The 15043-nt window shown below is 40.1% G+C and overlaps 1 protein-coding gene across 3 annotated transcripts in view; it reads left to right on the forward strand.

Annotated features, from left to right (window-relative positions):
- Fras1 (Fraser extracellular matrix complex subunit 1) overlaps nt 1-15043 on the forward strand; it is a 425584-nt gene that overhangs the window by 229103 nt on the left and 181438 nt on the right. For all 3 annotated transcript variants that reach the window (XM_078021445.1, XM_078021446.1, XM_078021447.1), the window contains 3 exons: nt 84-224; nt 1869-2009; nt 3722-3898. In XM_078021445.1, coding sequence (XP_077877571.1) covers nt 84-224; nt 1869-2009; nt 3722-3898 — 459 coding nt within the window. The remainder of the gene's footprint in view (nt 1-83; nt 225-1868; nt 2010-3721; nt 3899-15043) is intronic.

Genomic DNA, 15043 nt, shown 5'->3' on the forward strand with positions numbered 1-15043 from the left:
AGTTGTGAACATTGTGAAGAATGGAGTTCATTGCTTCTTTTCTCACAATTGCTTTTTTTCTGATGGGTTTTTCTCCTCCTTAGCTTGTGACCAATCCTGTAAGAGTTGTGGCCCCAATAGTCCCAGATGTCTTTCCTGTACTGAAAAGACAGTGTTGTATGATGGGAAATGCATTGCTGAATGCCCGCGTGGGTACTACGCAGATGCCACTGGCAGATGCAAAGGTAAGAGCTGGGGTGTCATCACCACCATCATCACCATCATCAAAAGCCTTTAATATATATAATCATACTTGGTGCTATTTGCTAGTCATTTGAGATTTTGTGTGTATGATGGGAAAATATTACTTTCAAAAGGATAGCCTTTTCTTTTGTAGAACCTATGTGTATTTGATATGAGAGTGGAAGATTTGGGTGGATTCTTAGGGCATAGGGTGAATTAAATGAAGGACTAATGCCTATCAATCATCCTGAGAGTATTTGGTCTGTTAAAAATGTCAAGAACGTCTTTAACACACAGTCCTTGTGTACTTGTAAACAGTCACTAACCTATGTTAGTGATGACAAAATTGTTCCTTCCATGGCATTTATAAACTAGTACATTGGCAGCTACGATACACCACAAAAATAAAATGAAAAAGAAAACCAAGTTTGATAGCTAGTAAAGCTAAGGTCTGTTTGTTTTCACTGAAATTTTGTTTGTACATGCTATTTATATATTGTTTCTTTCAGACTGGTACAACCTAAACTATGACACATTGCCATTCGAGACTTTATACATTTCCAACTTATATATGCCTGACTTATGTCTTTACTTACAGGTGCCTAAGAATGTATTGCTGCCTGGAAAACCTTAATTTCCACTCCTTTGTGAAATACATATTCTCACTTCTGCTTAGTGTCTGTTAGGATATTTAGAACTGTCTACTCCTCTCTTCTTATCAATCTGTTTTTGTCTGCCAATCCCTTCATGCACCCACAGTTCATCCCTTTTCCTCAGCATCCTGCCCCTATGGTTCTCATCCTGTCTCCCCACTTCCACCATCAGCTCCTGACCTCTGCCCCCAGAGCCTTCTTCCTGGACGTCACTCCTATCCTAAGTCCTGTTAAAGGCTCAGGTCAGGCCATGCTGCCTGGAAATCAAGAGATGTTCCACCGTTAACCTGAGGGCCAAGGCAGGAAGATGTGTCCCTCATGTTAGCGTATGGAGTGGTCAGATTCTTTTCTGCAATAAAGCAATTCTTAGAATCCTAGAATGTTAGAGCTAGAAGCATCATAAATTTTCATTTCATCTAACCTTTCAGTATGCATATGCCAAGGAAAGTAGACCTGGAGAGCACCAGACATGACCGAAGGCGTCAATGAGTTAGTGGACAAGTCTGTTGGAATTTCAGCATTCCTAACACTCATACCCATAGGTTTTCCACTCTTCCCTTAGTTCAGGCAGTGTGGGCTTCAGATTGGGGCAGACTAAATCCCAACCTTGTTCTGAGTGAGCTTTGGGGTCCTGGGTAAATTTTTTAACATTTCAAGATTTCAATTTCCTCAACTGTAAAATTTAATTAATAATATGCCATAGCGTTACCAGGATTAAAAATTAATATGTAACAATCATTTCATGCAAACACTAAAAGTAGCTGATAAGTAGTAGGTAGAATATGGATAAAAGGTGGGTGGGGAGCAGTAAGGGCAGTTCTAGCAGTGTCACCTCCTCCTAACACATCTCTTCCCTTGGTCTGGTGTGACAAGCGAGGGGACTAAAAGTGAAGAGGGCTTTCCAGCACACACCACCCCAGACAGGGAGTATGCTGTGCAGTCACCTCAGCCTACAGTACAGCCCATTGTGTCTCCTCTCTGTTTCCTCCTCAGTTTGTCATGACTCATGTGCCAGCTGCTCCGGACCCTCAGCCTCTCACTGTACAGCCTGCATCCAGCCCCAGGCTCTACATCAAGGCCACTGTCTATCCAGCTGTGGAGAGGGCTTCTACCCTGACCATGGGGACTGCAAAGGTATCATTGGTATATTTGTCATTCTTGGGATAGTGTCCTATCACAAGGATGTAGATTGACTTTTTCTCAATAATATCACTTTGCAGTGCAACTTTTCCTGACCTGAGCCTTTTACAGGACTTAGGACAGGAATGATGTCCAGGAAGAAGGCTCTGGGGGACAGAGGTCAGGAACTGGGTGGTGGAAGTTGGGAGACAGGATTAGAATCGTAGTGGCAGGACGCTTAAGAAAAGACTTTATACATTTCCAAGGCCCTTTGAATCTGTATTTACATGTTACACATCCTGGAGTCAATAAACCACAGATAGGAATTTTTTTTTAATTCCAAAAATTTCCAAAAAGGATATTTTGAATTTACTTCATGAGTTCTACGCAGGGTTTGTGCATATGACAGCTCTATAGGCATTGTATTAGTCTAAAGATAATTTAAAGCATACAGGAGAATGTGTATAGGCCACATGCAAATTCTATGCCATTTTATAGGAGAGACTTGACTATCTACAGATTTTGGTATCCGCAGGGGTCATGGAAGCAGATACTAAGGGACAACTGTGTTGCCTTATTTCATTAGAATAGTTTAGTGAAAGTATAATCTGGGACGGGGGGGGCAGGGAGGGTGTGCAAAAATTTTTATGATTTTCCAGGCTATCCTAAAGGAGAATGGAATTTTCTTTGCGATACATTAAAACAAAATAAAATTCTTATTTTCTTCTTTCTCTTTTCTCCTAGTATTGCTAATGTTTTTCTAGACTGCATTTTGCTTTTCCCTGCGGAACTTCTCTTTGTTAATGATACTCTGAGCAAACTGAGAGTCACTAGCAATGCCTCTGGGCTGAATAAAACGAGAAATCTTAAATTGCCATTTGCCAAAAGGCTCTGAGCTCATTGAGAGAGCAGTGGCATTTGAGCTTTTTGAAACTAGAACAATGGGGGCAAACACTTTAATTAAATGAAATGAAATTATATTTATTTGTATATAGGATATCTTAGAAAAGAATTTGAGAACAGTTACAGGAAAATGTACTTAAAACTGAAAAGCTGCAATAAATACTTTGAAAAAGTAAATTTAGAGAATCTTTAAGAGAAACAGAAAAGTTAATTGTAACAAAATGTGGGCACAAGAAGGTTTAAGTACAGTGTTTTGGCTTTGATTTTCCCCAGTCACCAGGGAAAACAACACACTGTGATTGATGGTGAAATTTTCATTGCTACTTGAAGGAAGCCTCTTCCTTGTTTAGAAAGGCAGCTTTTCTCCAGATAAATTCTAAGAGGAATTTGTTGTCTAGACCTCTCTATAATGGATGATAGAAGACATAATAGACAGTTACACAACAACCATTTTTGCGAAAGATACAGTAATGGCCTTCCTATGAACACTTCTAAAAATCTTCAATAAAAACTGAGGGCATAATGTTAAATCGCCATTCAGTGAATGTGCCAAGCCAATATTGTCCACTTTGCTGGGTTTTGTGATCCAACCTGACAGCCCTTACAGCACCTGAGAGAAGTAACCAGTCACGTGACCCCTCACTTTCCTTTTACAAGCTTTATTATCACCCCTGTGCTTTGTATAGAACTCTATAAAAATCACCTTCTGAAAGGATGTATCTGGTGAACTTTCCTAAGTGGTTTTCATGTAAGGAGGGACTCCAGTCGGTTGCAACATATATTTGATCTTTGGGTTACTTTCTGCATTTTATTCCTATTTGTAGCCTGTCATGCTTCCTGCCAGACGTGTGTGGGTCCAGAGCCCTCTCATTGCACTCAGTGTCGGAATCCAGAGGCAGGACTGCAAGCAGAGCAGCTCTCTGGGGCACACATCCCCTCTGGCGAGTGTCTGTCCGAGTGTAGAGCCCAGTTTTACTTGGACAGCTCTGGGCTGTGTGAAGGTGAGTAGGTGTGATTTGAGGAAATGCAAGTTGCTTCTGGGTTTACCTCTCCAGAGATCCTGTGAGGTGAGACTCCAGCCAGGAAGACCTTCGTTTTTATATGAGAAGGGTTCCAGGCTGCTTGTGGATGAATCAGGAGATGGACATACAGAAGAGAGGCCCCACTGATGTCTTCCCTCCCTTTGGGAACAACAGATGATCTTCAAGAGCCTCTAACACTCCCCAAGTTAAATTTTCAGAAGATGCAGACAGAAAATCCTCCAAAGACTAAAAGTAGCTAAGGAAGACCCCGATCTTATTATGGAATTCCATTTATTTTTTTCTTATATTTTGCTACCATGCATAGGAATTGGCCCCTTCAGGGCAAAATCAGGACTAGTGTCAAAATATCTCATGACCTTGGTATATCATCTATAAGAATTGATAATACCTGGAATGATTTGACTCAATAGCCAGGACTTTCAGGATCTGAAGGGAATGGTGTATTTTCCTAGGAGACAGGGGAGGAAGGCCCTTGTATGCTCCTATAAGGAGCCACCGTGCTGTGGCATGAATAGTTCAATTCTCAGGCTACCTGAAAAAAAAATCACTAATCTTGTATTTTGCATTGTAAATATAATATTCAGTCACAAAAGAAAATTTTGACCAAGAGAAAAGTAGAAATAACCTGCCCATGACTTAAGCCAGTTGCTTTTGCCATTTTTTTCCTGTAACATCCAAGTCTTTTTTCCTATTCATAGCTTCAAGTGTTTATTTTTGTGACACAACTGTAAGCATGCTGCAGATTTAAATTTGTATCCTATAAGCCCACTTATTAAAGTAGCTTCAGTTCTACCCTAGAGTATATTCTCTCATAGAAAGGCTGGATTTCAAAATTAGGTTAAAAGATTTCAGACAAGTGAGTAAGTTGGCATATCAGGAAGTGTGCAGAATTGGAATATAGACACTCAGACTAGATACTTTACCTTTCTGGGCACTTGCACTCATGGCACTAGAATATAGAATTATCTTTCACATGGATTTTTGCTTAGGATTGCAAAAGTGGCTGGTAAATTAAGAGTCCCCATGCTCAATAGGTATGATGTTCAGTCCACCTCCTGAGGTGTTCAGGAACATAACAGAGGTAATCCTCTGCTCCCTGGGAGGCATCAGACTCCAGGAGGTTTACAAGGTTTCTCCAGACACTCTGACTACTACCCATATATGTAGGCATTGCCCAAACTCTCCAAGGTGCCCTAAACTCCCCTAACTGTGCTCCATAAGCACTTGTGGAATATATGACTCTTTGTCAATATTGAGAGTCCCAACTGTTTCCCAAGGCACACACCACACAGCCTTCCCCTTCCTTGGATTGACTACTTCTAGGTGCTATAATTAGGGGTGATGCTGTTCTTTCATTAGGAACCCACAGCCCCCTGTGGGTGGGGAAGCAGGCGTTCTTCTGTTTCATTGCCTCCCAGCTGTCTTCAGTGGGTTTGCGTTTACCAGACAAGATTCCTCAAGTCTTTCTGCTTTCTGGCAAGCCCCAAGATCCCCAGAGGAAAGTAAATACAGTACCTAGCCCTGCTCAGCAAGGGGAAAGTACCTGGAGTAAATAGAAAAAAAAAAACATTACTATTTCTTGTTTGTTTGTTTTTGCTAGGGATTAACTTAGGCTAAGCAAGAGCTCTCCCTCTAAGCAAACTAGCCTTTTAAATTCTTCATATTCTGCTTCTTCCTCTGCATTCTCTGCCTCCTCTATCTCTTCCTCCTTTTCTTATTTCTCTGTCTGTCTCTGTTTCTCTCTTTCTTTTTCTCAGTCTTGGCCCACATTGTTACAGAAGTGAGTTTTGATTTATTGGAATCTGTGAAGCTAGTCTGCATGGTTTCACCAAGCCCTGGACTGTGTGCCCTGGGGTTTGAGTGGAAGCCCAGAGATATCAGACTTGTGTCAACGCTGGTCTTCCCAATAATTCAGAGAGATGCTGTGGGAAACTCTTGGGCACACAGATTGAAACTAGCAAAGCTAGAGGAACCCTAGGAGAGTCCTTTTTGTGGTCCAGTGACTCTGGTGTTCTCCTGGGCATAGTGATCTTAAGAGAAATTCAGGAGGAAATATTCCCACACTACTCAGCACAGATAGTGTCTTCCTAAATTTTGAGCACTATATTAAAAACTAAAAATGGAGAATGTGGAGTGAGTTGAGAAGACAGAAATAAAAATGATGAACACCTTAAAGGTTAGAATTATAAATAAATAAAAATGAAAGTGACCAAGGTGATTCAGCCCAGAAAATAATATGAGCATTTGTTTGGTACCTATCATGAGACAGGCCCTGTGAAAAGTGCCTTACTTGTTTGGATCATTTATTCCTAATACAAACCTTTTGGGGTCAGTGGGATAAATATTTTCTAGAAGAAATGGGCAATGCCTACATACATGGGTAGAAGCCAGAGTGTCTGGAGAAACCTTGTAAATCTGGAGAATGATGCCTCCCAGGGAGCAGAGGATTACCTCTGTTATGTTCCTGAACACCTCAGTAGGTAGATTGAAAATCATACCTATTGAGCATGGGGACTTTTAATTTACCAGCCACTTTTGCAATCCTAAGCAAAAAGCCATGTGAAAGATAATTCTGTATTCTAGTGCTGTGAGTGCAAGTGCTCACAGAAGTTAAGTCTGTAACTTGCTTAAAGTCAGGTAGCAAACATGGAGTAGAGATGGATGGGAACCTAAATCAGTCTGACTCCAATATCTGTGCTCATAACCATCAGGCTTCTTTACTCTCTGAAGGTGCAGCCACCTATTATAGGTGCTACCTATAACACAGCTGCTAGTCTCCTTCCCACACTGGGGGAGGAGAAGCAAGGCATACTTACTCTGCAGGATTGGAGCATATTAAATTTAAGAAATCATCCTTGGCAAGGGGGAGTTTTCTGGAATCCCTTTATATAGGTACCTTTTTAAAAGGATTAGAATCTAATCCCTTTGGAATGGCTTAATTGTGGTCAGATGCAAAAGGGCTGGATTGACCTCTTGAGTCTCTTGTAGCCCCATGATTTTATGCTCGTTAACATAATATCACTAGGTATCACACATATAGCTGTCTACTCACATTTATTAGCAAATCCCTGTGCAATCTCCACTAGGTAGGTTGTTGTACTCAATTTGCATGTGATGAGGATGTGGCAGAAAGAGGTTAATTGAGTTGCCCAAGATTCCATTGGGAAACTGAGCGTGACTACCCATTGTTTCCAGCCTTACCTGAGTACGAAGTATGTTGATTGATGTATTTTCTGTCACTCATCCTGTATCTCTGGAAACCTTCTCCTTCCCGCAATCTGTTCCATTTTCAATTCTGCTGAAGTGTTGTCTATGAAATCAGGCCTGGGAGTCCTGGGAGATTGCATGGGGCTTTTCTTGTTCTCACAGCTTCCCAGAAGTACCCTTGCCTCTCTGCAAAACAGTTTAAAATATTGGGGATGGGGTGTGTGTATGTGCGTGCGCACTCACACCTGGAATGTGCTATTGAGAATTTCTTTTATAGCACTTTTGATCTCAAGAGCTTTTCTATAAAGAAGAGGAAAAACAACTGTTTTCTGAAGCTCTCGGTATCCCATTCTTGGATACTGCAGCATAAAGTGATTAGAATATTATTGCACTAATGAAAGCAAGAGGCAGATGCAGTATAGGAAGAAGCACTTTACTCAGAGGCTGACACAGTGTCGGAAATTGTCATAAAAGTTTTTACTTTGAGCTGTATTATATACTCTGGAATGATCTTGTGCAAGAAGTATTAGTACTTCAGATATTTGACTAAATTTTATGTCTGATTGACGGAACATAAATATATAAATTATCAAACAGTGACCATGAAGAGCACTGCTTGTTGGAAGCTGCCTGTATTTATTCATTCCTTACACAAACATTGATTGAGTTTCTGGGTACCAGGCATTTCTGGGCACCAGAGATGCACTAGTGGATGAGTTGGATGAAAATTCCTGTACTCATGGAATATGTATTTTAATGAGAGAAACAGGGAATGAATGAATGAATGAATGAATGAAAAAGCAACAAATCCCATGGTATGCTCTTGGATGGTGGACTGCATTATGAAACTCATGGCAATACAGTGGAGAAGAATAATGCGCTGGGATGGCTCAAAAGCAGAAGAGTTCTGGAGAGATGGAGCCATTTATCTGCATGTGTTTATCTTGTGGTTTTGGCTCATTCTTAAGAAAGAGCTGGGCACTTCAGGAGATGGAGCTTGAATTTTTTTTTTTCCCTAGAGCCTTTATTTTTCTAAAGAGAGGCTAGTATCGCTGAGGTCTATAAAAGATAATTTGGAGGCATTTTAAGTAAAAATCTGTGTGTTTAGTAAATATCAACCTTTAGGATTAACTAAAAGAAAAATTTTAGTAATTTCATACACAGTTGATCTCATCTGTATAACCAAGTATTCACCAACACTGAGGAAAGATTACAAGTTTCTTTTTTTTTCCTTTCTTTTTCTTTTTCTTTTTTTTTTTTTTTTTCGTATCAGGGTTTGAACCCAGGGGCACACTATCTCTGAACTCCATCCCAAACTCTTTTCATTCGTTTTTATTTTATTTTGAGACAGGGTCTTGCTAAGTTGCACAGTCTGGCTTTGAACTTTGCATTCCTCCTGCCTCAGCCTTCAGTTGTTAGGATTATAGGTATGTGTCATGGCTCCCGGTACTAGTTTCTGAAGGAAGGGAGGGCTAGAGGGAGGAAGAGAGGCAGGCAGGACCCCTAGCACCTCCCTCAATAAAACTAAACAAATTAGTAAAAACCCAAACCTTCCAAAACATCCCTAAAGCATCCTTTATCTTGTGATCAGCCTCCACCCACTGCTTTTTTTTTTTTTTTTTTTTCAGGCTTCTGTGAGTTAACCAGGATGGAGTCTCCTGGGGAGCCAATAGAAGCTTCTTTGCCATTTCCTTGCAAGTGTGTGCCCGACTCCTCCTGGAGTCATTTAGTGACAGTCTGTTTGACTGTTTCTGGCAGAATGGATGGGGCACAAGGCTAAAACTCTGTCTCTTGTTCTTAATATCAGGTCAAATTTCTCAACTCAGTCTGTGATGCTCCTTGTACTCTTGCTAAATGAATATTTTTCCTCTAAATTATTCAGTTATTTCAAACACTTATCTTTTAGTTGAAGTCTCTAGAACATAGAAATTTCTTGGGAACCACGTTGAAATGCAGATTCAGAAGGAGTAGGGATCTTGAGTATTGTATTTATGACATAGTCCCAGGTGAGGCTGATGCTCCTGGTCCTTAGACTGTATTTGGATAAGTAAATCTTCTATTCAAAGAAGGATAACCACATCATATTAGCCTTAGTATACTTTTTCTTTCTAAAAGCAGGTTTTTTAAAACAAAAATCCCAAGTTTTGTTTCTTTTTTTTTTTAAAGAGAGAGTGAGAGAGGAGAGAGAGAGAGAGAGAGAATTTTTTTAATATTTATTTTTTAGTTCTCGGCGGACACAACATCTTTGTTGGTATGTGGTGCTGAAGATCAAACCCGGGCCGCACGCATGCCAGGCGAGCGCGCTACCGCTTGAGCCACATCCCCAGCCCAAGTTTTGTTTCTTCTTACTGAATGAATTATACCTGTAACAGAAACTTTCGAAAATACAAATGGCAGAAAGCATCTATTTCTAAGGTTCCCAGATTTAGCAAATAAAAATAGAGGATTCAGCAGATTCAAAAATGAATAATTTTTAGTATGAGCCTATGCCCAATATTGCATTAAACATACTAAAATATGATTTATTGTTTATATGAAATTTAAATTCAGCTTGATGTTCTATATTTTATCTGGCAGCACTACTATATCAATCCTTCCTTCCTTCCTTTCTTCCTTCTTTCCTTCCTTCCTTCCTTCTCCTTAGAAATTCCTTACAACAAAGAATATTGTTGAAAATCCTGAGTTTTCATACATGTACTTCCATTTTACAGATGAAGAAAGTTAAGCTTTGAAGGAACCAAGAAAAGCATTTAGCAATGGAGGGTCATGGGTTGATACACAGATATAGTTGCTTAGTAATTATTTCCTTTTTCCCAGCACTAATGCCTTGTTCTTTGTGCCACACTAGAGCCTTATAATTTAACTTCAGACCAGGCCATGCAATTAATGATGTGGCTCAGTCACCATTAAGCAATTTGGCAGTGGTGACCAGGACTGGCTACGATTTGATTAGCCATGTAATTGCCCCAATTCCATGGCGGATTAATGTTGAATTCTTTCAGTTGCCACAAAGTGCAGCAAGAGGACTTAAAATTATAAGTCTTGAAGAAATCACAGATTTTATTTTAAAAGTGAACTTGGTACTACAATGTTGAGTTATTGTCCAGTTTATTATATCAGAAGAGACACTTTTTAAAAAAGATTGCATAGGCAATACATCCTAGCAGAACCCTTCCTGGTTTGGCTACTTTTTTGTGGTGGCAGAGTTTTGGTAGACATCAGGGAAATTTCAGTAACTAAATTTTTCTAAGCCTTTGTTTTCATTTTGGAAGATAATTTGCCTTCTTGGACTGGGTCTTAATTCATAGGGCAAAATTGCACAAAATTGGTATAGGTCAACTTTTAAAAAATAAGAAGTTCAGCACTTATTTTGGCCTATTAAGTAACTTGCCAGGTGAACAGGGAGAAGTAAAGTATACTGTGTGTATTTTGGTCTATTTAGTTGTTGCTAAGAGTTAGCAAAGACCTCAAGGCAAAGAGGTTTAATTAAAGAAATAAATGGGCAGGAATCTGCCTGTACAATTTAAGATTATATGACCATCTATGAAGTTAGGATTCCCTTACATCAATTAAATAAAGCATACGGAATCTATATTAAACAACGTTCTTGATGTGTTCCCAAGAGTGCTGACATAAGCTCTATGAATACGTGCCTTCTGGTAATGTTCAGTCCTCTTCATTTTCCCCTTCTTTTTAGAGCATGGGTGTGTTAGGCTTTGAGGATAGAAGGAAGAAAAAGATACAGAGCATGGCTTAAGAAAAGCCGGATGAATAGGGGAGAAGTAGTTAAAAACACATGGTACATACTGGAATGGCAGGAGGTACATAAACAGCAGAAAGGAAGGAAGAAAGGGAAGGAGAGAGGGAGGGAGGGTGGGAGGGAGGCAGGACCCCTAGCACCTCCCTCAATGGCTCTCCAGGATGGAAGGTAGAGAGGGTGGATTTGTAGAGGAAATCTTTACATGATTGGGCTTCTGAAGGGTCAGTGGGCATCCATCCACCAGGTGAAGAAGGCAGGAAGGGTGTTCAAGGCCAAGGAGATAACAAGTGCCAAGCATACGTGTTTAGAGAAGTCCAGCACATTTGGTATTCCTGCACTAAGAAATCCAAAGAGGAAAATTATATTTATACTGGAGACACGAGGCAAGGCTCACATCGTGAAGTCTTTTACGTGCTGTGATTAGGAAATGGAGTTCCTTGTTATTGGTGAACCATTAAAAGGTTTGAAGTAGGGGACTCATTTGGTTCACTTGCGTTTTACAAAGATCTATCTGGATGTTATATGGCAGATAGATAAATGGAAAGAAATGAGGTGGAGCTGGTTAGGAAGGTGTGGCATTAGCCCATATCAAGAGTGATCTTGAAGGTCTGGACCCGGGGGTGGGAGGATGGAGACGCTGGGGTAGATTTGGCAGAGATTAAGGACATAAAATCAACAGAACCCAAAAGTATTATGGTGATTGAAAAAGTGAAAGTCTAGGGCAACTCAAGTTTTAGCATGAGTGACTTGGTGAATGGTGGGACCCGTGAGATAAAGGACACCAGGTGGGGAGTTGGGTGTGGGGTTGTGGGTGAATCTGGAGTACAGTTTTGAACAGATGTCATGATTCACATTAAGAGATATGGCTGAGCTTAGAAGCAAATAAGAAGTTGTATTTTAGAAATGGGGAGGATGGGATATCTATGAATCACTGAATAGAGATCTTCACCAGGCAGGAGATTTATATGATTGGAGTTTAGAACAATGGGACAGAGCTGTATTCATAAATTTTAGGACTCACGGGTGTCTAGAGGTCATCACGAGAGCTACAGGTAAGTTTATTGGAGAGTTGGAAGAAGAAGGGGTGGAGGGCGGAATTTTGAGAACTCATATTATTTATGGGGTGGACAGAGAAAGAAGTGATGGGAATGACCAAAGAGAGAAGAGCGAGATCATATGATGCCAGTGTGTTCATTCATCTGCCCACCCATCACACACCCACCCACCCACCCACCTGTTTAGACAGCAGAGGTTCATCAGTGAGAACTTAAGACATGCCTGGGAAAGGGACTAGGACGGGTATTGATGAATCACAGAGATGAAAAGGGTGTCATTTTTTACTCAAGCTCCCAATCTAGTTAGGATACAGAAGCAGGGAAGAAATGAGGGTTGTTAAATCATATTCATTAGAAAGCGTGAGGAAGGATAAGAAGAAGGAAAAGTAAGAGGGAAAGACAAGATCAATTTTGTTCAGCTTCACTCATTTTAACTTTCATCCCTGATCACAGTGCTCATACTGCATGTCCTAGAGGATTTTGATATCTACATCATATTTCAAGAGAAGCCTACCTCAAAAATTGCTTTTGACATGAAAAGCCAGGAAATGTTATCTGATATGAAAGTAGAGGTGCTCTACCACTTTTCTGTATCATTACATAGAAAAGGGAAATAGTAGTATCAGTCGTTTGAAATTTTAATGAAGAGTAGAATGAACAAAAGTGGACATGTTTTAATTGTTTTAAGTGTAATTTCTGCTGGAGTCAAGATGACTGGACTTTATAGCCATCTAAGGACACTTTTAGTGCTGACACTTCCAGTGCTTAAGCAGCTCAGTTATGCCTTTTCAGAAATATACTTACTTCACCATCAACTGGAAAGCCAGTCTCTAAAAATGTTGTAATACATGGTGGAGGAATTATTCATAGAACTTCTTTCAAATACTTTCCATATATGCCCTATAATGGAGTTAGTCTTCCTTGAAGGATCTTAAACTGCAGACAGAACTCCTGCTATGAAATCAGCTTCCATAGAATGATCAATCCTAATAAAACTCACTGAAATAGTGTAGACATTTCCCAAACCAGCACAGAATTAAGTTTCATGAGATTGTTTTAGAGATGCAAATGCCTATACTTACAGAAACAGAGCATTGCAGAGAGAAAGACACTGAGAAGGGCTTAGACCAGCCTACCAGTACCATTTTTTCCCTCTGTGCCCCCAGCCAATAATCAGCTCATTAACCATTTGTTTCTAAGACATTTCCAGTGGAGGCAATTCTGAATCAGCTGTGGTGTTCAGTGGGACTTATTTCTAAAATCCTGTGGGTGGCAAAAGGACTTCCCTCTGAACTGTTTGGCCCACCAACCCTCCAACTTGCATGTCCTCTCTGCTTTCCTGTTTTATATACAGTAATAACCTTTATTCACTGTGGTAGGCTATCACATTGACTTCGTAACCAATTGGAATGAAATAAAATATGTTTGTACTCATAATGCATTAATTCATCTTTCCCCGGTTTTCAATTCCACAGGGATACGCTTTGATTTCCTATTTATTAAGGAAGTATAACAGGAAGAGCTAGGGATTTTAGCAATCTTGTAAAGACTAATATAACCATATTGGTATTATCATAAGTATATTTATTTAGGTATGTAGAAAATATTGTGTTGCTTCAGGTTGCTTCCCTTAGTCATCCTGGAACAGCTTTGCATTAACAGTATAATTTAGCTGTTTTTTGAAATATTGCCATCTGACATTCCATTACATGCTATTTCATTTTATGTTAAATATGTCTTAAATAGGGAGCTAATGTGTACCCTTCTCTTATTTGCTTAAATTTTGGTTTACCAATTGCATTTTGTTTCTTAAAGAAATACTTAGGAAAAAAAATTCCTGCAACCTGTGCTAATAGAGCTATTTACAAGAATAAATTCTTGTAAATAAATAAAATAAATTCTTAAGGCAGAGAAAAGCCCATTGGGCATAGGCATTGGCTTTAGCTTAGGAGCAGGGTCAATAGCACGGGTAAGGATGGGGGCCATTGCTGGTACAGGTTTGGGACCTTTAGGTGCTGTTTGATGGGTGGGGCAAGATACAAAGTGTGGCACTAGAAGGCTTGTATACCAGCCAAAGAATGTAGTCTAATACTTGAACAGCCAGTGCTGATGGACAAGGATATCCTAATTGAATATCAGCTCTGTGTATGTCAAATATTATGTTACATTTTATTAGGGGTTGGTAGAAATGGAGATCTCTGTGGTGTCAAACTACATCTGGTTTTTTTTTTTTTTGCCTCCAAGACTGCTGTAGTGTAAGTAGGGGTCTTTGATAGAGGAGGCAAGAAGAGATTCAGCGGGATATTCCTGTAGTCTGGAGTTCTTGTCCATTGTACAGAAGATGGTTTAAAATGCATGGGGTCACCTGCTGGAATAGGATCCAGTAATAGGATCTTAATTAGAATAGTGACACAGAGTGAGAGCAGGAGAAGGAGGGCTTTGGTGGGGCTCTGGGGTGGGACTCTGTGGTGGTTAGTTGCATAGGAAGGCCTCCTCCTAAGAAATTTTTTTTCTGTCTCTAGGAATCTAGCCTTGGGAGGGGTGGTCTCTCCAGAATCAGCATTGTCCCAGAAGACATAGAATCAGAAATGCAGAGAAACTGGAGGCACGATTAATACAAAGGCCACTCTTGGGAAATGATACAAATGTCCGCCTTATCCTTAGAGGTCCTATGAAGGCAGGCAGAAATGTTTTCTTTTTCTTTACTCTTTTTATAGTTGTGGATACTTCGAACACAGCACTCACTAATTATACTGAGATTTATTAGGCCCTTACTATGTGTCTGGCACTATCCTAAAAATTTTACATGCATCGGCCCCATTAGTGTCCACAACACCCTGTGTAGTTTGTAGTGTTTGTGTCCTTGATTTGTAGAAGAGGGAGCAGGAGCCTTGAAAAATGACACAACCAAGTCAAGGTCAAGTAGAACTATGATGTAACACTCATTCTCTGTGCTATATTCCTTCTCCATTTCATTATATTTGGGTTACTTTCTTGTCTGTTGATGTAGCTAGCTTGAGCAGCTCAAATGTTGAATGGTTCTCCTTGCCTGTGTATGTCTGCTCTCCATCACAGAGAAGG

The sequence above is a fragment of the Ictidomys tridecemlineatus genome, chromosome 9, assembly GCF_052094955.1.
Source record: "Ictidomys tridecemlineatus isolate mIctTri1 chromosome 9, mIctTri1.hap1, whole genome shotgun sequence".
NCBI lineage: Eukaryota > Metazoa > Chordata > Mammalia > Rodentia > Sciuridae > Ictidomys > Ictidomys tridecemlineatus.